At 35.6% G+C, this 23,795-nt stretch overlaps 2 protein-coding genes across 10 annotated transcripts; both read left to right on the top strand.

Moving 5' to 3' along the window:
- On the top strand, positions 1,696 to 12,466 carry LOC105175295 (calcium permeable stress-gated cation channel 1-like). The gene is made up of 12 exons (XM_011097692.2): positions 1,696 to 2,208; positions 2,753 to 3,096; positions 3,983 to 4,141; positions 4,872 to 5,007; positions 5,965 to 6,066; positions 7,150 to 7,269; positions 7,413 to 7,493; positions 8,609 to 8,949; positions 10,060 to 10,305; positions 10,805 to 11,129; positions 11,498 to 11,731; positions 11,835 to 12,466. The coding sequence occupies exons 2-12, from the start codon at positions 2,783 to 2,785 to the stop codon at positions 12,084 to 12,086; spliced, it is 2,310 nt and encodes a 769-aa protein (XP_011095994.1). The 5' UTR covers positions 1,696 to 2,208; positions 2,753 to 2,782; the 3' UTR covers positions 12,087 to 12,466.
- On the top strand, positions 12,919 to 19,937 carry LOC105175293 (lysine-specific demethylase JMJ25). 9 transcript variants are annotated; one of them, XM_011097683.2, is made up of 13 exons: positions 12,933 to 13,050; positions 14,489 to 15,518; positions 15,621 to 15,736; positions 15,819 to 15,918; positions 15,997 to 16,129; positions 16,209 to 16,272; positions 16,363 to 17,062; positions 17,378 to 17,707; positions 18,367 to 18,819; positions 18,900 to 18,972; positions 19,075 to 19,160; positions 19,255 to 19,374; positions 19,458 to 19,937. In XM_011097683.2, the coding sequence occupies exons 1-13, from the start codon at positions 13,010 to 13,012 to the stop codon at positions 19,560 to 19,562; spliced, it is 3,351 nt and encodes a 1,116-aa protein (XP_011095985.1). In that variant the 5' UTR covers positions 12,933 to 13,009; the 3' UTR covers positions 19,563 to 19,937. The 9 variants fall into 9 exon arrangements, with proteins under 9 accessions (XP_011095993.1, XP_011095985.1, XP_011095989.1 ...); XM_011097687.2 differs by lacking the exon at positions 12,933 to 13,050 and adding an exon at positions 13,481 to 13,565; XM_011097689.2 differs by lacking the exon at positions 12,933 to 13,050 and adding an exon at positions 13,542 to 13,565 and having other exon boundaries at positions 14,494 to 15,518.

Below are 23,795 nucleotides of genomic sequence, written 5' to 3'. Positions count from 1 at the left end.
CCTTTTCCCCTCTTCTTCCTGCCAAATAACAAGATTGATAAACATGCGTGCGATCCGACAGTGTTTTGGTCAAATATAATATTTGTCTGAATTGTAAGCTGTCTTTCTTCTCCTCCTCACCTCAAATCGCAATAAACAATCTCCATCCTCGAATGCACAAAGCAACAGCAGCAACTCATCGTTATTTTATTTTGGTGCAACTAAAGTATTTTCAATATGACCAAATCGCAGCACCAAAAGAGGGAGAAAAAATGTTTAATATCTTACATAAAAGTTTAAAAGCGATCCAAATTCTAAATTGACTAATCACAACAAAATCAACTTCTTGAATTCAAACCTGCAAATGAAAAAAATAAAATAAAACACAAACAAAAGAAGTGAATCAGATGGCTTATGAAATATATCATCAAAATATTTTATTTCGGTGAACTTAAAAACATATGACGAATATAAATTTAGAGAAAAAAAATTATTTGGAAAATAAAATTTTCACTTTTCATTAAACGATAATCATAAATACTTACAATTCATTAAACCATACAATTTATTTAGAAATTCAAAATATGATTGAGAAGGAGAAAATAGACTATAAACCCCTACTTACCAAATAGAGAATTTTTACAATTAAAAAACATTTAAAAATTCTAGAAAATTAGAATTGAATCAAAACTGTACAATTTTGATCAAAACACTTCCTTATATATATATATAAATAGATTATAAAGAAATACACGTGCGTTGGTAGTCAACAAATGTAGGAATTGGTAGACAAGGTTGGCAGTCGGCATTTCAACAGCCCTTCCTAGTCAAAATTTCGCATAGCGTAAAGTAGCCTTTTCAAACATCAAACCATGAAAAGGTATTCTCTCCGCATAAAGGGGGTGGACACCTAAATATTCTCAAACCCAACATTACGCTAAAATTTCAATTTCCTCCTAATCATTGACACTAAACTAACTTCAAGTTTGTAGTCTACCATTTTGGATATATAGTTACAAATATAGCGCTAAATTTCATGTCAGAAAAATATTTAACTTCAATCTGATTGATCGACATTAAATTGATTATATGATAAATATTATTTATTTATTATTTTAAATTGTATGTTATATAATTAATTTAAATTTAATTTTAATTAAAATTTTTATTTAAATTCAAAATATATACAAAAATAAAAGGAAAAGATTATAATTTATTCTTATGTGATATGAGAAATAAGAAAAAAAATTAATATAAAAAATAAAATAATAAATTATTCTATATATTTTTTGAAAAAAAATTACTTTCTAATTAAACTATCGGCAGGAGATAATTTATTTTATTTTTTAAAATATAAAAAATAATTTACTTTTTTTTTCACAACAAATATTTATTTATTTATTTCACATGGGGTTAAAATCAAATTGGCTTGAACCCAAAAACAAAGTATAAAACAGAAGAGGTTGAGTAAATTGTCACAACCACTTGCACCTGAAGCGCGTGATACATGCGTAGAAGCGACAGCCCTTATCCGGCTGGCAAGAAAACAAAAAAGGAAAGTAGCCGTTGTACTAATAACGTGGGGCCATTGCCGACATTTCACGGTTTGAAGCAGTGGGAGCGTGTTTAAACAGATCATACCATTAATAAGCGCGATAAATAAATAAATAAAAGCAGGATTATTATAAATTAACCGCAGAATTACTCACATTGTTTTCAGTTACACCGTTTGCATTAAGGACTATTGTTTATTTACATAACGGAAGACGTAACCATCAATCAATCGTTTCAAGAAAATCAGTGAAGAGTTGGAAGAAAGGAAAGTTGTTTGTTGTTGTTCAGGATTTCGAGGGAAAAAAATCTCACACTGTTGCTGATATTTCATATTCCATCCGGGAAAAAGACAGACGCGCACCCCACACACATCATTTCTCTCCGCACCCCGCCTCTCTCTCTCTCTCTCTATGAGGTGTATGTATTGTGTATATAGAGGTGGGTGGCTTGTGGTTTAGGTTTAGTTATATGAAGGGAAGGGATTGAGGGGAATGTTCTTTGGCTTTTGTTATACCCTGAAGCGATTCTATTCACTCTCCGATCCGCAACTCTCTACCTTCTTCTTCTTCTCTTCTTTTTATGTGTGGCGATGATGATGATGATTTTGACTTAATTTCTGGGTTTTTCTTTGCGGTTGCTGGAGGCCGTACGACTACATCATAATTTATCTCCGTGGTATGGAATATTTTTCCTTGTCATTTTTCTGTTTATTGTGTGTTATAGTGATTTTTTGTTGTTCTATTCTGGAATGCGTTTGCTTTTAAATTGTATGCGCAATTGCCAGGAAATGTGTTTTGTGTATGGTAAAATTGTGGTTGTTCTTGGTGAGGTTTAGGAAAATATACAACTTCTTCTGTGTTTATGCGGTCCATGTTTTCGTCTCTCTGGATGGATGTGAAGCTTAGTACTGATCTGGAGAATTTTGAACATTACTGGAGAAACTTCTGGATCTACTGCTCTGTTTCTAAATGAATTCACCCTTGTTACTATGTTTTAGTGTGGTGATTAGTTGACGCTTATTCTAGTTTTTAGTGTGATAATTAGTTTAATGGGTTATTTGGATGTGGACAAATATATACATGGATTTTCACTTCTGTAATTTCGCTAAGAAAAATATGTATCGAAATTGATGTTATCACCATGGCAGGGTGATTAATAATCCTCCAAAAATTTTGGTTATCTTTATTTGGTTTTATTCCTGACTAAATTTTCCTGGCAGGAGTTTCAGTTATTCTAATACAGGCACAAGATGGCGACCTTTGGGGATATAGGGCTTGCAGCAGGAGTTAATATTCTCAGTGCACTGGTCTTTCTTGTAGCATTTGCCATCCTAAGGCTTCAGCCGTTTAACGACAGAGTATATTTCCCAAAATGGTATCTCAAGGGTTTGAGAAGCAATCCTGCGCAGTCAGGTGTGTTTGTTAGCAAATTTGTCAACTTGGACTGGAGAGCATATATTCGATTTCTGAATTGGGTGCCAGATGCACTGAAAATGCCCGAGCCAGAGCTTATTGATCATGCAGGGCTGGATTCAGCTGTCTATTTGCGGATTTACTTGCTGGGGTAGGCTTACACATCTGATACATTTCCTTGACTTGGTCTTGGTGCAGTATACTTAGCCTATATTTCAAAATCCAACCAAACAAGGGAAACGTACAACTTAGAAATCATCATTTCACAGATCTTCACGCTTAGATTCCACAGAGTCCACCTAGGCACACTTCTGTCTGGATTTTGATATTGCTAAATCTTATGTGTTGATTGAAGCTGTGACGTAATAGGGGGCCTGTTGATTCTTTGTTCAGTCAATTGATCCCTTTTAGGATGAAGTTGGAAAATTGTTTACCAGTGTTTCCAGACCTGTGAATTGGTCTTCCATCTTGCCAAATTGTACTTTCTTGCTGCAAAACTAATTTATGTGTTTCTGATTTGAAGAGATATTCCCTATCAAGAAAGTTCTAGTATCATGCAATTGCTTATGGTGTCCAAAATGAATTTATTGAGTTTTTTCCATCTGTTTATCAAGATTGCTTGACATTCTTTTGATGACATATGCTTTATCGAACTTGATGAACTAATCTAGAATATCATCTCTATCTTGTGTAAAGAATATTAAATTATGTGGTTGCATGGCCCTTTGAGAAGTTTATTTCCCTCAAATGTTATCTTAATTACTGCAAGATTGTTGTTGAGTCCTAGGTTTGTCGTCATTGTAATATTTCCATGTGATGCATAAGAGGGATGTGGACTAAGTTGTTCCTTGGTTTTTGATTGGATTTGCTTCCTCCTTGTGCTTTAAATGCAATTATGAAGATTTCTTCAAATACATAAATCCTCTTCCTGGCAAATAAGCTAGAATGGAGATTGTTCCCGGTACTGAATGCGTATGTCTTTGGGTTTGGCATGTTGATAATACACTGAAGTACTGTTCTTCTTCATGGTTTTGCAGACTTAAGATTTTTGTTCCAGTGACATTGCTTGCGTGGGCTATCCTAGTGCCTGTCAACTGGACGAACAATACCTTGGCAATATCTCAAGCAACTGATAAAGTGCAGTACAGTGACATTGATAAGCTTTCTATTTCGAATATTCCACATGGATCACAAAGGTTAGAAGCTTTTCAATGCTAGTGATTTTTGGAGTATTTGCATTATTGATCAACTACTGCTTACCATTATTGCTGTAATCTAATTCTTCCTTTTAGGGCTAATTAAAATTGACTTGCTAACAATTTTATCTTGGGTTGTCTAAGGTTTGGATGGATCTCAGTCAGTTTTAGGCAATGTGAGTTTCAATTTTTTACTGTGGGCTTATTTAGACAACATTGCCCTTTTTGTTCTAGCATCTGCAATAGCATAGCTGTTGGAATGGTTAATGGCCCTTAAATCTGGGTTATTAGGTAGACACTGAAATGCGGGTACCATCATGCCGTCGAGTGGGTGTCAGTGATATTAGCTTCCATTAGTGATGACTTGGGGTTGTCTTGGATTATGATTGCAGCATCTGTTGGAGCTGTTAAAGGTCTATACTCGGATTGTGATGGATCTAATCAGTGCCAATTGAAAGAGCTTTGCATCAGAAAAGAAAACTGAAAGCGTTTAGATCCTTTATGCACATACATGAGGAAAATCTCTCTTCCTTGGACACTTGGACCTCTAGCTTCCCATTTTAGTTTCTCATTGACTATTTCATTACTTATTAGTTCAGATACACTTAAGGTGAGTTGATATAAACTGTGTCCTGTATTATATTGTCCCATGTCTAATAATTCTAGGCGCCTTTTGCTTTTATCTAAGTGTGTGCATGAAATAGGACTTATACTTTATGTCCTTTTACAGGTTTTGGACTCATATAGTTATGGCTTATGCCTTTACCTTTTGGACATGCTATACTTTGCTGAAGGAGTATGAAACTATTGCTGAAATGCGTTTACACTTTCTTGCTTCAGAAAAACGTCGTCCTGATCAATTCACGGTAAGAATCAATATCGTGCTGATTCTTAGTCTGCATGTGAATGGTTTCTAAGAAATGTGTGGACATTATTCAATTCAAAAATGATGGCTATGCTTCATTTGAAACACTTATAAAATCAAAACCAAATATTGACATTTTCAAACATCTCAGTTTTGAATCCTCTTCCTTCAAATAGTATGATAATAACCCTCAGGCTATGTATTGTGATCAACTTTGTAGACGGAATATTGATAAATTATTTTGAATCAACTCATCACATTTCTAAACTCTTGTTGATTTGTGAGTATTAATAGAGATGGCAATTGGACATAAGGTAGACTGGACCCTTAGTCGGGACCCATTCAGACTGAACTAAATGGATTTGGGGTGGGTTCCAGTTTTGAATTTGTGAACCCCGTGGGGACTGCCTTGAATAATATATATGTAAGTATAATTAATTTTTCTAGAATGTTGCACTTTTGTTCGGTGCATGTATTTGCATAATAAATTATATTTTTGCCATAATGATAACTTGTTGGACATTTTACAAATAATAAGCCTATTTTTTAAAATTTATAGCAATTAATTGAAGGGGAAAAAGATAACTTTTAGCAGGTTATGGGTTAGTCTCACCAGCCACGGAGTGGGGTAGGGTTGTAGACAGATTAGGACGAGTTTTAGCTTGTGCTAGAGACGGGCTAGGATGTGAAACAGGGCGTGGAGGGTTTCAAGTTCGGCCAAATATATCCTAAGGAAAGTGTTCTGTCCACAGGCATTTTTGTTCTGTTGTTGGCCCCTTGTTTTTTCTTTCTGTGGAGATGACCTGCTATCAGGATCTAGCTAAATGGTTTTAACCTTCTGTCTCAATCAACAACTTTTGCTTGTTTATTTCTTAGTGAGTGGCTTCTTTGGTACATCAGGCAAACTTTCTTTTGCCTTTCTTTGTATGACCAGGAAGCTCAACCTTGGTTTATGCAGGTTCTTGTTAGGAATGTACCACCAGACCCAGATGAATCAGTGACTGAGTGTGTGGAGCATTTTTTCTTGGTCAACCATCCAGAACACTATCTGACTCATCAGGTTCTTCATTCTAAAATTTATGCTTTTTGTGTACAATGTTTCTGCAGTCGGAACTCTGCTTGATTGTTTTTATGGCCAGGTCATTGCTTCCTCTCACCTCAAAATGATTTACTTTTTACTGGAAATGCCTTGTTTTCTTTAACATACAGAGTTTTATTGCCTCTGATTTTCTTTTTTCTTTTTTGCTGGAGTCTGTTCTTCTTTGGAGATAATTGCTGAGAATCATTGCTAAAAGTGACTTTTGAAATCAGAGTAATTCCATTTTTCTCTTACTAAATTTTGTGCATCTCAATCTCCAAAAATGCTTTTGGATACTTGTCATTAGCATTAAATGTACATTTGATTTCGGGAAAGAAATGTTTTGATACTTGTAGAAAAATGAGATGTGACTTTTGAATATTCTCCCTCAGTTTAGTTGTTTATTAACTTGTAGGAATCATGGCACGCATGTATCTGTTTTGACACATCTTGTGGGTACAAAGTACTATAGAACTTTATTTTGTTTCCCATTTTCTTTTTACGTGAGGATGCACTAGTTGCTTATAACGACCCATAAGGACTTTCGAAAAGACTGAGGGCTAAATAATATATGAAGATTAATAGGTCAAGAACATGAGAATAGAAAACCACTATGGGTGAAGAAAGAAATTGTGATAGAAAGTGATGATCTCACACTTATGATGCCTTGTAATACATCTACTTCCTGTCCTTCCACCTTTATATAAGCTATTCTTTCTTCTAGTTTTCATATTTTACCATATAGAACCTAAACCTTTAAGTTTCTTGTCTTTTTGTCTACAATTTTTATCATGTTTCCTCTTGAATTACACATATTTTTATAATGAACTGGGAGAATTTGAAAAATGAATATAAATTTGCTATGTGATTTCACTTGTCAATGGTGTCTTGTTTCCTCGGAAATTTCTGTCTGGGCATCTGGCTTTGTCATCTCTTGTGCATGCTGTTCCTTAGTATGATTCTGCACTCTACTTCAAAGATATGCAAGTAACTTGGGCGATTTGTATTATGCTTGGTATACTGTGCTGTATGCATCATTCTGCTTATATCAGAAAATACATGCAGGTTGTGATGAATGCAAATAAACTTGCAAAACTGGTCAAGGAGAAGAAAAGCAAGCAAAATTGGCTTGACTATTACCAACTTAAATATTCAAGAAATCCATCACAACGGCCCACCAAAAAGGTACTGTTATGTACTTATTTTATTTTGAGTCTCCTACGTCTTGCCTCAAATGTTAGAAATATTCCATCTTGTATCTCGTACAACTTTTAAGTTCAGTTGAGATATGGGAGGTTAAGGGGTGCAATTTCCTTACAAATCCGCAGACTGGATTTCTTGGCCTTTGTGGAGATAAAGTGGATGCAATCAATTATCAGACAGCTGAAATCGAGAGACTATCAAAAGAAGTGAGTACAAATACTCAATTGTTTCTTCTAGTTCTATCTGGCGTTTCTACCATGTGGTTAGTACTTACCCAAATGAAAATCCATCACACCTTGTCATTGTCGCCCTTGAAGTCTGCAAAATGAATTTAGTACTTAACGAAAGTAAGGTGCCAGTAACTTAAGCTTGGGCTTCCTTCTTCAGAAAACATCTCTTGTAACATTCAGCTTCGCCATTGCAATGGGCTAATTCCCTCCTGTTAAGGGCTGGAAACTGATCATATGAGTTTCTTATAATTCATGGGTTTAGAGGAGTAAGATGCATATCGAATTATTGAGCTGGATGACATAGCTTTTGTCCTCTATTTGAACTTGTGACTTCCTGGTCTAACAAACCAAGGTTTACTGTGAGGCTAAGGCCGCGTGTAGTTACATAGACAAAGATTAGAAATTCTCATCCTTACTGATGGTTTACTTCAAATACCTACTAAAGAGGAATGATATCCTCGACTTTTTTCTTCACTGGAAAAGGAGATCTGTGATCTTTCCAGTCCCTGTTCTTTAACAATTCTTCTTCCCATTCTTCTTACCGAAATGTTTGCCGTCTTTTCCCTTGATTTCTAAATGTCAACAATCATTATGAAGCAGAAGATAGCATGTTCAAGAAACACTTATGCCGATGATAAGATTATAAAACAAAAATTAGTGATCCATTATTTGAAGATTTAAGAACTCTTCCTGTTGATTGCTAACCTTTAGTTATGCTACAACAATAATTTTAGGTTATATTTGGATTGATGGATTTGGATTTGACGCAAGAATTTGGTCAAAGGATTTCAAATTACTCCATGTTAAAAAAGAATTTGAAATTCATTAATGTTTAACAAAATATAGTTCAAATTTAGAGGTGAATGACTTGGAATCCTTTGAATCTATAAGTATCCAAACACATGCAAAAGATTTATGGCTAGGGATTTGCAATTCATAATTCCAAATCCACCAATCCAAATGTGGCCTTATTGAATTTATATATCCAAATATTCTGCTCTGGGCAAGATGATATCTCTTGATTATTCATCCTTAGCATATTGATGGATAGGAACTTCTTTTGGATATCATATCATAACATTCATATGCAGATAGCTGAAGAGCGGGAGAGGGTAAAAACTGATCCTAAGTGTATCATGCCAGCGGCTTTTGTCTCATTCAAAACTCGGTGGGGCGCTGCTGTGTGTGCACAAACACAGCAAACCAGAAATCCGACTTTGTGGTTAACAGAGTGGGCTTCAGAGCCACGAGATGTCTACTGGGATAACCTGGCAATTCCATATGTCTCACTGACTATTAGGAGGCTTATTGTTGCTGTTGCTTTCTTCTTCCTCACATTCTTCTTCATGATCCCTGTCACTATCGTCCAATCTCTTGCAAATATTGAGGGTATTGAAAAGAGGGTGCCATTTCTTAAGCCAGTCATCGAAACGTGAGTACTGCTTCTAATCCCTATATCCATCATTGTATTACTTATTGCCTAAGCATTACAAATTCACGTGTGTTGGTCCTGTGAACAGTTTGCGGAGTTTGGTGGACAATTTTGTCAAACATCAGTTGATAATCACTGATTTCTCTATTGAATTTGTTAGATTAATTTCAGACATCCACCTGGGACCATTTATTTTGATTCTTGTAAGCCATAAAGTATTATCAGAATTGCCATCTCTTGATGTAATATTTCACACTATAACTTTGCTTAGTGAAACCATTCCTTTCTTCTTGGCTTAGCGAATATAAGCACCACAAGCAGTTTATTTCGATCACATCTTGCACTTTATTAATTTGGAAGATCTTAATGTCAAGTTCAAGACTGCCAAGAAATCTGTGGACTTAATGGATCCTGTTTAAAAAGTTTTGGCTGTTTAGTTTAATCTTAAACTTTAGCACAAATTCGTATTTTTATTATTATTATTATTATTTGTTTACATGAAATTGAGATGGAGCTTGAGGAAACTAGGTTGAGAGCTATGTTGTAGAATCTCCTTCTTCTCTTGGTTTATATATATGTTGGCATTGGGTTAGGAAATTCTCTCATTTTCTCATTAGCTTGGAAGATTGAGTTGGATCTTCTGTTCTCTAATAGTTTTGTAGTAAATAGGCAATCATTATGTAATGGGCATAAATAACATACTTTGTAAGTCTTTTCACAGTTCATTTCTAGATTATTTACATTTTTGCTCTTTTTTCACTTCTTGAATCTAACCACTTCTTTAATGAAACTTTGCAATTATGATGTTCCCATTATGTAGTTACAGCATGTGTTGGACCAAAAAGTGGAAGGTTAAATCATAGTTATCACTTAGTGAACCTTCTGAATTGATTCTGAATATTGATGGAATGTGCCTTCATCTCATTCCAAGTAGACAAATTTGAGTTTTTCTTTGTAGTCCTTGAGCTTTGAGCCTTAATTTACAGGAGTCATTTCAAGATGCTTTATTTTGGTCTGTGTTCTATGTACAAAGATAAATTTGGCAACACATATATCCGTCTGGTATCCATTGCCATTTCCCATTCCTATTAATATGGTGTTTGTCTGCAGGCCTTTCATCAAGTCTTTGATCCAAGGTGTTTTACCTGGGATTGCATTGAAGATTTTTCTTATAGTGCTACCAACAATACTGATGATGATGTCCAAATTTGAGGGCTTTCTGGCAATATCAGCTCTCGAGAGGAGATCTGCCCTAAGATATTATATGTTCAACTTCGTAAATGTTTTCCTCGTGAGCGTGATAGCAGGAACTGCATTTGAACAACTCGATAGTTTCCTTCATCTGTCTGCAAACGAGTATGTCACTTGCACATGAACTACGGTGCCTATGTTTATCTTATGTCTTTGTGAGAATATTTGTCTTTCATTTGTCATTTGTTGTTTTACAAGTTCGTTCTTTTTTGGTTGTGTCTATTATGATGAGATACACCAGTAACACTGTTTCACTGCAGTCATGTTTTCTATCAACTGGTCGACTGGATAATTTTTATTTTTCCTTTTGTGTAAATGTTAATGTAGATGAATCATTCCCCTTGTTATATATCTGTCCTTTTGACACTAGACTAATGCTTGATTAATGCCCATTGTCTTTTTTACCTCAGGCATCTGCATATGTTAAGTGTTAAACGCATTAACGTAGAACCCTAGAGATTACTTTTCTGGAAAATTTCTTTTATACTGTGGCCTTTCCTGTTGTGAGATGTGCTGTCTTAAGGATTGTACAAGATTATGTATCATGGATTTGAAATTCCGCAGGTAGAAACTGCTCACCTTTATATGTGATTGCTCATTGCAGATTTGCTCCGACAATCGGTGTTGCAATCCCTATGAAAGCAACTTTCTTTATCACTTATATCATGGTTGACGGATGGGCTGGTGTTGCTGGAGAGATCTTAAGGCTGAAACCATTGATAATCTTCCATCTGAAAAACTTCTTCCTGGTGAAGACTGAAAAGGACAGAGAAGCAGCAATGGATCCAGGAAGCATTGGCTTTGACACTGGTGAACCTCAAATACAGTTATATTTTCTTCTAGGCCTTGTCTATGCTGTGGTGACACCAGTTTTCCTTCCCTTTATATTGGTTTTCTTTGTACTGGCATATGTGGTATTCCGCCATCAGGTAGGGACTCTCTCTCTCTCTCTCTCTCTCTCTCAAGCATGCATGTGCGCTCGCACACTAGATTTCTTCTCACCGGTTAAACAATACTATAGGTTTCTTATCACTGCTGAATAAACAACACGTCTTTGGAATCAGTGCATCATATTGACATATGTGTATCTTGTCCAACATCATATGTTCATTTCTTCAAGTTCACACTCATCGAATAAAGCAAGTCGTGATGTCTTACTGAATCTGTTTGCTATGGCACAATGGACCTTTTGTATGTAAATCACTATATTTACAAAGGGATTATTTTTTTGGCATTCCATATGATGTACTTTAAAACATGTACACTCTTGACATGATCACACTTTTCTCTTGTGCAGATTATAAATGTGTACAACCAAGAATATGAAAGTGCTGGAGCATTTTGGCCAGATGTACATGGACGTATAATCTTCGCCCTGGTCTTCTCACAGCTTGTCCTAATGGGATTGATGAGCACAAAAGGGGCTGCTGCCTCCACGCCATTCCTTATTGCTCTTCCTGTGTTGACCTTTTTCTTTCATAGGTTCTGCAAAGGCCGTTATGAACCTGCTTTCGTTAAATATCCTTTGCAGGTTCCTACCCATTACAAATTTATAGATGAATTTTTTTAGTTATTATATTTCAGTATAACCAATACTTTGTATTCATCCCATGCATTTTTGTTGTGGATTCCAGGAAGCAATGATAAAAGACACACTCGAACGTGCAAGAGAACCAGGCCTGAATTTGAAAGGCTATCTCCAATACGCTTATGTACACCCAGTTTTTAAGAATGACGAGGATGATGAAGATGATGATCTCCACGGAAAAATAGAAGAAAGCATAACAATAATACCTACCAAAAGACAGTCTAGAAGAAATACCCCCGTGCCCAGCAAAATTAGCAGCGAGTCCTCAGCGGACGTTGTCCCTGAAAAGGAATTTTAAATCTTGAAACTGTTCGTGGTTTTGTACATGATATTTGTACACCACGCCTAAACTGTTGTAGTCATGCTGTAAATTAATCAAGAGGAAATAGCTAAATCTTCGTGTTAGATATGGAGGAAGAAGGTAAGAAACACCTCTATCTTCCAACTGTACTAGGGTAGAGTAACTTGGCATTAGCTAAAAGTTTGTTCGTAGATATAGGATGTGCTGTGCATAGCCGGCCATGTCCATGTGGTGCGATGCTTGAACTCAAAATTCTCACAATTAAGTTTACACGGGCAACGAGGCTTGTAGTATTGGAAAGGGGATCTTGCTCCCTTCCCCCTGTTTAAATGTTTTTACCTTAGAATGTAAATTTATTTATTTCTGCTGTTCCCTTACGTCTATTAGAATTACTTACTATATTTGTTTTTATTTTCAAATTATTTTTGAGATTAAAATATATTCAATGTTTACCATAATTCAAAAACACTTTATTTAGGTATTTTTAACTGTTTTAGTATAAATACATACATATATATATACACACATATACATAAATATATATAAAAAAGACATGATTTGACAATGAATAATAATTTTTGTCTTCCAAAACACAATATTAAACATACAATACTTATTTTAAATTATTTTAAAAAATAAATTCAAACATACATATTATCTCTAACACATTTATTTATCTTTGTTTTTCTCTCTCTATTTCTACAAAACACAACAAAATATTTAAAAAACGAATCTAAACATTACAACTGTATTTTCATGACTTTGCTTGTATCTTGTTAAATCAGAAATAGATATGATTTTTACATGCTTTTTGATACTGGAATGTGCAATTAATGAAGTTTGCTAATATCGTGAGGCAAGAAAAGGAGAAGAAAGGGACGCTGACAGGGAAACAAGAATGGCATATGCAAGAGTGAGTGATGGATCACAGGGAAAGCACGTGCGGCCTGCAAAATTGGTTGTAAGTAATCTGAAAATTTTATATTAGGTTAGTAAAATGCGTATTAACTTAATCTTAAAAAAAATGAAGATTGAAGTTATTTTTAAAGATAATCTTTTCAATCATAATTTTTAGATAGTTTTGTTTTAATAAAATTCATTAATTACAGCGGATTTGTAATTTATATTAAGTTTAGATATTTGTATCATCAATTTCTTGAATGTTGTTTTTTGTTTCAATTTTCAATAAATATGAGTGTGACTCATGATAAACGTACAGCTAAACTTAAATTCCAGGATACAATGAAATAAACAAAGATTATAAAAAGTACGTGACAGAATCATACCAAAATCTGGGGCTAATTAATCAACGTGAAACACGTCACCTTTTGACGGAAATTACAATAAACTATGACGGACTCGAAATATTTCCAGTTGTCGCAGCCCATGGATTCCTACCCGCTTTTAGGTTTTTTTTTTTTTAACGTAAGTAGACAGAAAGTGTTACTGCTGTTTTCTGAGGGCCCTCTGATTTCGGTTAGTTTCTCTCTGTACAAAATCTTTTCCTTTCTCGGAAGCGAGTTGTCATATACCCGATGCGTAGTTTTCAGAGTTAAAATTCCCCATCGTATCCAGATTTTTTTTTAGATTCATTCTCATCTCAATTGTTGTTTCTCATTCTTCAATCCTTCTCCGTTACGCAATTCTTTGTCATCTTACAAGCGATTTATCGCGCTAGCGGCAGCTAAAGGAATTGAATTTTGGGGGGACGGACATCTGTTGATTGATTGGGAATTTGAAAATCGTCCGTCGCTTTCATTTTCCGAGTTATTCGTTGATGCGTTTTGGGATTATTTGGTATCTTTTTTTACGTGGATTGGTTCGGGTGACTGAATGATTTTGAAGTGCGTGCGAGGTGTTAATTGATGAGGCGATGAGTATGTTCACATTGATATGGATTTTCGGTTTCGGAGATTGGTTGTTTCGTTGATTTTGGTGATTTAATTGCGTGAGTTTTTTTATGATCATTCAATGCATTGACTCAGTTTAGTTGACTCTTTGTCAACCCTTTCTTATATATGTTCCTGGAGTTCATTGAGACTTATTTCTATTAATTCATCGTTTTTGTGAAAAGAGTCTTTCAACTATATGTTTTGATATGTATGCTAAGATGGAGTGACTAGCATTTGTGTTTCGGGACTGAATTGAATAGATTTGTTACAGAAAGAAATTGGATCACAATGTTGACCCTGGGAAAGCACTAAAATGACTTCAGAAAAGGCGTGCTTTCTGGTTCAACAATCTGCTATCGTGCAATTGAATGTGCATCCACATTGTTTATGGTGCATGAGATATGCTATCTCATGTGACATTGACTGTTGCTTTAGTTGACTAGTTTTGTTTTTAGAACTGGATTCGCAGTTTATTAAGTAGGCATGTTTTGTCTTGTGCATTGGCAGTGTAGCAATGGCAGTGTTAATTGCAAAGCAAGAAAGGCATAGCCGTTACACAAACAATGAAATGCCAGTGATACCAACAAGCCTGAAACATGTGCCTGCAAGGAAGAGGAAGCTTATCCTTAACTCAGAGGATGAAGAAGAAGAGGAAAATGTAAAATTGTTGCATACAGAACCAACGCAATTGTCTGATCAGAAAGCGGAGCTACTTGGGAGCAGCGATATTTCACAGGGTCTGGGGAAACCAACTGGACATCAGGGCGTTTCAACCATAAAAGAATCAGAGCAGGCAAAGAAAAGTAGTCGCATGAGGAAATCCATGAGAACTCAGAGTGTCGAAGATGAGGCTGCTGGTAGTTCTTCCTCAGACAGATGTATCAGTTCAGAAAATAGATGCCACCCTCATTTTTCTGGTGAATTAAGGTTCGGTAGTCCAGATGAAGGTCGTTATAGGAGACTAGAAAAGTTATCAAAAAGGGAAGAATCAAGAGAACACAGAAGGGCTACTCGAGAAATAAAAGGCTTCTTTCAGAAAAGATACTCAGGGAGAATTTGTGGAAAGCCAATTGACAAAAGTACATGTCAAAATAAAGATGTTAAGAAAAGCAGAGAAAGTGACAACGAGGAGTGGGATGAGAGCAAGGAGAAGCAGAGGCCACCAGTGGCTAGATCATGCAACCAGAGAAAGCAAATTGATGATATGGATACTCAGAGAACATCAAAAAGGCGTCGCATTTCTTCGAACAAATTCTTGGAGACTAATTTCATTTTATGTGATTGGGTAGATGACGAAGAAGATGTGGTTTCACATATAGATTCAACGATGGGAGGAAGTGACTCAATCAATGCCTCAGCAATCCAATGTAGTGATCCTGATACCGTAAAGGCAAATAGAAGTTTAAAGGGCACAAAAAGGAACAGTGCCTATTCTGCCAAGCATTCTTCATGTAACTTGTCATCCTCCGCCTCTAGTTCATCAATTTCAAAAGTTGTTAGAAAAAAGTTATTGGAGTCTGTAGCTAAAAACATGAAGGTATCTTTCATGGATTTAAGATTTTTAACCTTTAAGTATGCGCTTTCGTGCATATTAATTATATTTTTCTTGTGAGATGATGCTTTATTTTGACATGAGCAGCTAAATGGAAAGGAGTCCATTAAGTGTCATCAGTGTTGGAGAGTGGATAGAAGAGTTGTTGTTCCATGTACAATGTGTAAAGAAAAAGTCTACTGCATCCAATGTATCAAGCAATGGTGATCATTATGACCATACTGTTATGCTTTCTAAAGACCTCATGAAACTTGTATAGTAGTTTCTCTAACTTTGTTCACATAGGTATCCCTCATTATCCGAAGAGGAAGTGTCAGAGGTTTGCCCATATTGCCGTGGGAATTGCAACTGCAACTTGTGCTTGCATTCAGCTTCCATGTTGAAGGTAGGCTTGCTTCTTGAAACAATTAACTGTCTTGATTATAGTTTCATATGCTAAAAGCTTGTTTGTCTTCCGATTTAGACATCTAAAAGAGATATCAGTGATGATGAGAAGATTCGGCATCTATACTATCTCATTAGCAAACTTTTTCCGTACCTAGAACATATTCATCAAGAACAAATTGAAGAGATTGAGATGGAATCTACAATTCAAGGTGTGTGCCTATTAGTTTGAAATAGTATGTGGTTGTTTTACCATTCTATTTCACTGCCAATGAATATTTGCATTGGCAGGGGTACCATCATCCTCAGTTGAAGTAAAACATGCAGTTTGCTATAATGATGAACGCGTGTACTGGTAAGTGCAATTCTTTCCTTGATCGTTACATTTTATACTCATTCTCACATTTATCGAGTTTTTTTTTTGTCTTCCTTTGTTATGGAGCAGCAACCACTGTCAAACTTCAATTGTTGATCTTCATCGGAGTTGCCCCAATTGCTCTTATGAGCTGTGTCTTAGTTGCTCCTGCGAGATCCGTGGAGGTCAGCTTCCAGGAGGATCCAACAAACCAATTCCTCGATATGTGGATAGAGGGTCTGATTACATGCATGGTGGAGATCCACTACCAGAATCTTGTCGTACAGGGGTTTTAGATAGAATGTCTGGAATGCCTGTTAAGTGGGTTGTTGATGATGGGAGTGTTGTTTGTCCTGCCAAAGAAATGGGTGGATGCGGTAGTTGCAAATTAGAGCTCAAACGTCTCCTTCCAGAACACTGGATCTCAGGCTTAAAAGAACGGACTGGAAAAATCATGAGTAGATGTAAAACTATAAACACGGTTCTCCAGCCTACGTTCTCTAACGGTAACCATGAAACATCATACTGGGCAGCTTCTAGAGAAGACTTTAAAGATAACTGCTTGTATTGCCTCGACTCAGAGGACACTCTGAATGAGGAAGCACTCCTGCGTTTCCGCAGTCACTGGGCTAAAGGAGAACCAGTAATTGTTAGAAATGTTCTTGAGCAGACGAGTGGATTAAGTTGGGAACCAATGGTTATGTGGCGTGCATTGTGTGAGCACAGAGATGCCCGGTTCAGTTCGAGAATGTCTGACGTAAAGGCTATTGATTGTCTGGCTGGTTGTGAGGTTATTTCTAGTTTTCTTCTAATAATTATATTGGATAACTTGATCAAGTCTTTCTCTGCCTGAAAATGAGTATAACATAAATCATTGTTTAACTTTCTTCACAGCCCACGATTTTGTCTTCATTCTAATAATTTCATATAATCATGTCATTTTGTGCCGTAGAAAAACATTCATTTAACTTTCCATTTTGGTGGTTAGATTGAATTTAGGTTCCTAGGATTATAGGGGGATGAGTAGGTAACGGAGCCCTGGAGTTGGTCTCTAGCATTTGCAGATATTGATGCCACCATTTTATTCTTCTTGTTGGCTTTGCAGGTGGAAATCAATACTCGCAAATTCTTCACTGGTTATATTGAAGGGAGACAATATGCAAATTTCTGGCCTGAGATGCTTAAACTCAAGGACTGGCCACCATCTGATAAATTTGAGGATTTCTTACCCCGTCATTGTGATGAGTTCATTCGAGCCTTGCCATTCCAGGAATACACTGATCCAAGGACAGGTTTTCTTAACCTTGCTGTGAAATTGCCAGCAAGTGTCATAAAACCTGATATGGGGCCAAAGACATACATTGCCTATGGGATCTCAGAGGAACTTGGGAGAGGGGATTCTGTAACTAAGCTTCATTGTGATATGTCTGATGCGGTATGAATCAAGATGTTGCACAATAATATCTGGCGTGTGCTTATTAAAGTAGCATTAACTTTTACAAACTTTGAAAAGTTTTATGTTTTTCACTCAAAAATTTTCATGAGCTTGTTTTCTTTGTGATAACCTTCAGACTTTTGTTCTCAATATCACATACCTACTAAAGATGTGCCATTTAGTTGTAATCTGATTCTGAAAATCCTGCCATCAGAGACAAGGTTAATGAGCTTAAAGATCTTTGGAATATAGCAATGTACTTAAGTAATTGTAGGTACACTTTAGATGCTCAGACAAATCTTATTTTTTCTGCACAATAATTGGGAAAATTTTCTGAATTTTGTGCGAGTGTTCCCCTGGTTTGGTGCGAAATGGAGAACTCCTTTATTGAATGCTTATGCATGTTATCCTGGGAGAAAAAAGTGAATGCTAAACAAGAATACATTTTTCTTCTTGTTTCTTTTTACTCCCAACTTCCCTCAGCTCTCCAGGGGTGTTTCCCTGTTTGCACCAAACTATACTAAGCAAATCATAGTTTATTAATGGACCTATCTTTGGAATAATGTAGATTTCTTAATGCATCTCTTTACTGTGAAAATAATTGAGTTTCTAATCTTTTGCATATAACAAGCTCATATTCCACAATCTCACTGGTTCAGGTGAATATTTTGACACACACGGCTGAAGTAGCTTTAAGTGATGAGCAGTGCCAAGCAATTAAACTATTAAAAGAGAAGCACAGGGCCCAGGATGAAAGGGAATGCAGGACCAGAAGGACAAATGAAGGTCCTCGTCCAATCAGCCTTGACAAACACAAAGAGGAAGGGGATTTTGGTGGTCCACAAATTGACTGCCTAGAGAACCAAAAGAAAAATGGAACTGCTTCTCAGGCAGGGGAATCTGATTGTGTAGCTTGCGCCACAATTAAGCAATCTGATGAACTTAAAGCAACTTGCCTTTCATATTCCAAGCATCAAACAGAAGAGCATTCAGAGAATAGAGGTGGGGCGCTGTGGGACATTTTCAGGAGGGAAGACGTGCCAAAATTGAAGGAGTATCTCATTAAGCATTCAAATGAATTTAGACACACTTACTGCTGTCCAGTTGAACAGGTAATCTATAATATCAAAAACTTTCAACTTTGCTACACCATGACCATGTACTAAACAGTCTATTGACCTTTCTTATCTAGGTCATTCATCCAATTCACGACCAAACCTTCTATTTGACTTCAGAACATAAAGTTAAGCTAAAGGAAGAATTTGGTATGGACATGGTATTTTACTAGTAACTGGATTTCCAATTGTGGGCTTTGAAAATATAATCATTTCTATTACTGAAAGTATCGTTTATTTTTTCATTTTCAGGTATAGAACCTTGGACATTTGAGCAGAAACTAGGAGAAGCAGTTTTCATTCCTGCAGGGTGTCCACACCAAGTGAGAAATCTAAAGGTGAATACAAAAGGATTTCAATAAGGCCACATCTACGCTTGACTTGTATATACAAATGTAGAAATGTTTATTAACCTCTTTCCTACTTGAGCAGTCATGCACCAAAGTTGCCGCCGACTTCGTTTCTCCTGAAAACTTGCACGAATGCCTTAGACTAACTGAGGAATTCAGGAAGCTACCAAAGGACCACAGAGCCAGAGAAGACAAACTAGAGGTAGCTTGCCACAGCTTAGATTTCTTATGTAAGTGTTTGAAAATATACTCTTAGAGAATGATTTTGAATGTACATTTGTGCAGGTCAAGAAAATGATACTTCATGCCGTTAACCAAGTAATCGATGACCTTTCAAAACTGATTGCTTCGAAAGGTGTTGCAAACGGGAATGAGCATTGCCAGCAATAATAACCATGCTTGGATTTTGTGGCCTATTCAATAATAACCTGAGATGTGGCCTATTCAATAATAACCATGCTTGGATTTTGTGACAACTGGTGTACCCCGGAATAATTTTGTAATATCTTGCACGGCCGGCTGGTGTTCTGGTTCCTACAGATCCGCCTGGAGAGTGGTAGTAGAATTAGAGCAAGAACAGTGTTGCGTGGAAAATAGAGGCTTTGAATTAACTTTTAGATGGTTCTGATTGGTGGTTACCCAACTTTGAAAATGAAGTCAATCCGGAATTTTGTATCACCATAAATAGCTGTTGGATATTCATTGTATGACAATCAAAATGTATTTAGATAATGATATAAGATTTAGAACGATGAATTCAGAGAATCAACTACGCCAAGAGTCAGGTACATGTCCAAACCCCCGCTACTAATTTTGAGCGTTTTTCCTCTCCTTTCAATACCTGAACATGAATTAATGCTGGTAATTCATACACAAAAGATAAGTAATAACAAACGAACAAACTGAGCTACAAAAGGTGGAAAAAAAAAAATAATAGTAGCACTTGCTTGTGACATGTATTATGTATTCCATCTGACCGAGTTAATATTGCCTGGTCGTCAGCATGCTTTTAGAAAAATAATATATCAAATTTCTCACTAAAAATATAGGATTAAATGGAATTAACCTTCTTTGATATATAGAGAAAGTTACTCTCTTACTCAAAATAATAATAATAATAATAATTTACACCTTGAGTTTTCCAAAATGAAGCAAAAACATCTATAAAATTATCATGTTTCCCACTTTTTTCTTTTTACTTTTAACTATAATATTATATTTATAACAATATTTAAAAATTGTTTGATTTGATTTGAATCTAAAGTTGAAGTTTAATTAGTCGATCAATGGTGTTGGTTTTATGTAATTTCAATCAACAATTTAAAATTTTCAAATATATAAATTAAAATTATATCAATGTAATATATATTTGGGTTAATTAATTTTGTCATCCAAACTATGACCGTTTTTACACGTTGAAATTTAAACTTTTTTTTATCAACTTATCATTTTAATTTTATGAAATTTTGCATTGTGTCATTTATAACTATTTTTTAATTAAATTTTTTATTGAAAAAACATCACAATGCATGTGATTTAAAGATCATGTGATGGAATATTTTTCAAACATACACAAATGTGATGCTTTTCCAGCAGAAAAATCAACAAAAAAAAAAGGGTCATATATTTCAAAGTGCAAATTTCATAAAATTAAAATGGTAAGTTGACACAAAAAAAATTCCAATTGCAAAGTGTAAAAACGGACATAATTCGAATAAAAAAAATACAATTTACCCTATATATTTATACAATTTTAAATATATATATACATATACATACATATAAAGATATATATACACACAAAGAGAAAGGGAAGAGCAAGGCGACGACAAGGGCGCCAGCTGAAATAGGGGTGCCAATGGGTAGAAAAAACCTCTATTCAGCCATAACATTATTCAGAGACACAGATCCAAACCAAGACCCTATGATATTCCTAGACTCAAACCTTATGAATATTCTTAGACCCAAGCCCAAATCCAGACCTATTAAAAAAATATAAACGGGTTTGAGTTGAATTTCTACTCATCAATAGCCATGAATCTATGTACCCATAAAATGAAACTTTTAGAAACACCCCTTGCACCAGCCCTTCGTTCATCACCCATAATTATGATTGATGTGGGCTACCACGTCCCATCACACAAAGAGAAGGGGAAGAGCAAGGCGACGACAAGGGCGCCAGCTGAAATAGGGGTGCCAATGGGTAGAAAAAACCTCTATTCAGCCATAACATTATTCAGAGACACAGATCCAAACCAAGACCCTATGATATTCCTAGACTCAAACCTTATGAATATTCTTAGACCCAAGCCCAAATCCAGACCTATTAAAAAAATATAAACGGGTTTGAGTTGAATTTCTACTCATCAATAGTCATGAATCTATGTACCCATAAAATGAAACTTTTAGAAACACCCCTTGCACCAGCCCTTCGTTCATCACCCATAATTATGATTGATGTGGGCTACCACGTCCCATCACACAAAGAGAAAGGGAAGAGCAAGGCGACGACAAGGGCGCCAGCTGAAATAGGGGTGCCAATGGGTAGAAAAAACCTCTATTCAGCCATAACATTATTCAGAGACACAGATCCAAACCAAGACCCTATAATATTCCTAGACTCAAACCTTATGAATATTCTTAGACCCAAGCCCAAATCCAGACCTATTAAAAAAATATAAACGGGTTTGAGTTGAATTTCTACTCATCAATAGCCATGAATCTATGTACCCATAAAATGAAACTTTTAGAAACACCCCTTGCACCAGCCCTTCGTTCATCACCCATAATTATGATTGATGTGGGCTACCTAGTCCCATCACTTAATAACAGATAAATAAAAGGTTTTGACCTAACAAAGAATGGCGTAAGGCTTAGAGAAGTCCATCAACAACACGTGGCAAAATTTTCGCAGCCCAATTGTGTCCAAACAATTGGATCAAATTGTATAAATATTTCAATCACTATTAAAAGTCCCATCGGTCATCCCGTATGGAGCCATCTTCTCCATCCAACTTGCCCAGGTTTTACAGGACGACATTCATCGGGCTCCCCATCTCCTACCTTTCATAACCCCTAAATGCCAACCATAGCCATCTCGTCAATGCTAATGCCTTAGCGGTTCCTCAATAGGTGGACAGGGGCTGGCCCGGGTTCCTCTAGCATATCCCTTCTTAACTGCGACTTGTTTCTATGACCACCTACGAAAAAAGTAACATACAATCTTATAAACCTTTGACCTCTCATTATCTTTTTAGACCCTTTTATTACACCCATTAGCTAACTTGACATCGAAATATCACCACCGAGATAACCCTTGGCTCCACCAACCTCATATTTCCAAGTTAGTCCTAAACTTCAAAGTTATAGAAGAGGTCGACCGATGACCTCAATCCTATGTCCACAATCAATGAGTAACAACTAATAATTCAGATACCAATCGATATAATATTGAGATATAACTTTGATAAAATGCGTACACTCAATAATAACTATAAATTACACAACTTAAGAGTAAGATCAAAACCTAAATTACCCACATATATCATAGATAAACACAAAAGTATACTAAAAATTAACACCTTTCCAAACATGTAGAATTTAAGCACAAGTTTCTTGAGGACATAACCCCTCCATCACAATATTTTGGTGGAACATAAAACCAACAAAAAGTGGATTCATTCACTTTTGGAATTAAGTAATAACAACAAAAAAATAAAAATAATTCTCTTTGTCAATACTTACCATAACCTTTTCTTAGACCTAAGGCAGTCATCCTCTTTGCCTTTGTGTGTCTTCTTATTTGCCCTTTTCTCCTTCACAAGAATTAGTTTCAATACACAAAATTCCACATGCTTTCTTTGGGTTGGACAATATAATATTCATCCCCACAATCAACCAATCTGATAATTAATCATATAACAAGTATAATTCGCAATCAATTTCTCCTATTTGAAGAATATAGTGAAGGAAAAGGTTGAAGAATTTGATCATTGGGTGTCCTTTTATAGGTGGCAAAAGGTAATCTTAGGGTTTCACATATGATCTAGTTGAATTTACAGAACTACCCTTTTCCTCATAGGTCAACCCAATTAACAATGTCGCACCCGTTAATCCCGGACGTTTTGGTAGTAGTGCCGCAGTTACCATATTAACTTGAAGTTATAATGCCTTTTCCTTTTTTTTTTTCAATTGCCATCTATATCCTTTAGGATTTTTTTTATTAAAATAAGATATATAATTTCATAGTAATCATGTATTTATCACAATTAATATAACCATATTAATATCGAGCTTAGGCCAAATGAAGTAAATAAAAGATAGATCTTAATTGACAGAAATATCAAATTCAATCTTTATAAGTAAAAGAGGCCTTAAAATATTTTTTTATTTGTTCAGTGTATCCGAAAATTCAATATTATTTTTTAAATTTAATTTTTTTAAAACTAATCAAATAATTTTAATTTTTTTATAAAATCTCAAAATATTTTATAAAATATTTTGAAAATCTTACAAGATTAACTTAATACGGTTTCAAGTTGTTTTAAGTTTTTTCTTAAAGCCCTAACATGCAGCCCAAACAAAAAGCCCATAATTGTGGGCTGGGCCGCCACGTTAGCGTCC

Source organism: Sesamum indicum, linkage group LG12 (assembly GCF_000512975.1).
Source record: "Sesamum indicum cultivar Zhongzhi No. 13 linkage group LG12, S_indicum_v1.0, whole genome shotgun sequence".
Taxonomy (NCBI): Eukaryota; Viridiplantae; Streptophyta; class Magnoliopsida; order Lamiales; family Pedaliaceae; genus Sesamum; species Sesamum indicum.
The sequence above is the reverse complement of the archived record's forward strand: the minus strand, read 5'-3'. Positions and strand labels throughout refer to the sequence as shown.

Coding starts and splice junctions, on each gene's coding strand:
- LOC105175295 (XM_011097692.2), top strand. CDS start 2,783: ATGGCGACCTTTGGGGATATAGGGCTTGCAGCAGGAGTTAATATTCTC. Junction 6,067..7,149: donor AACACTATCTGACTCATCAG/GTTCTTCATTCT, acceptor AAATACATGCAG/GTTGTGATGAATGCAAATAA. Junction 7,270..7,412: donor CACAACGGCCCACCAAAAAG/GTACTGTTATGT, acceptor ACAAATCCGCAG/ACTGGATTTCTTGGCCTTTG.
- LOC105175293 (XM_011097683.2), top strand. CDS start 13,010: ATGGATCACAGGGAAAGCACGTGCGGCCTGCAAAATTGGTT. Junction 17,063..17,377: donor ATTGTCTGGCTGGTTGTGAG/GTTATTTCTAGT, acceptor TTGGCTTTGCAG/GTGGAAATCAATACTCGCAA. Junction 18,820..18,899: donor ACTGCTGTCCAGTTGAACAG/GTAATCTATAAT, acceptor TTTCTTATCTAG/GTCATTCATCCAATTCACGA.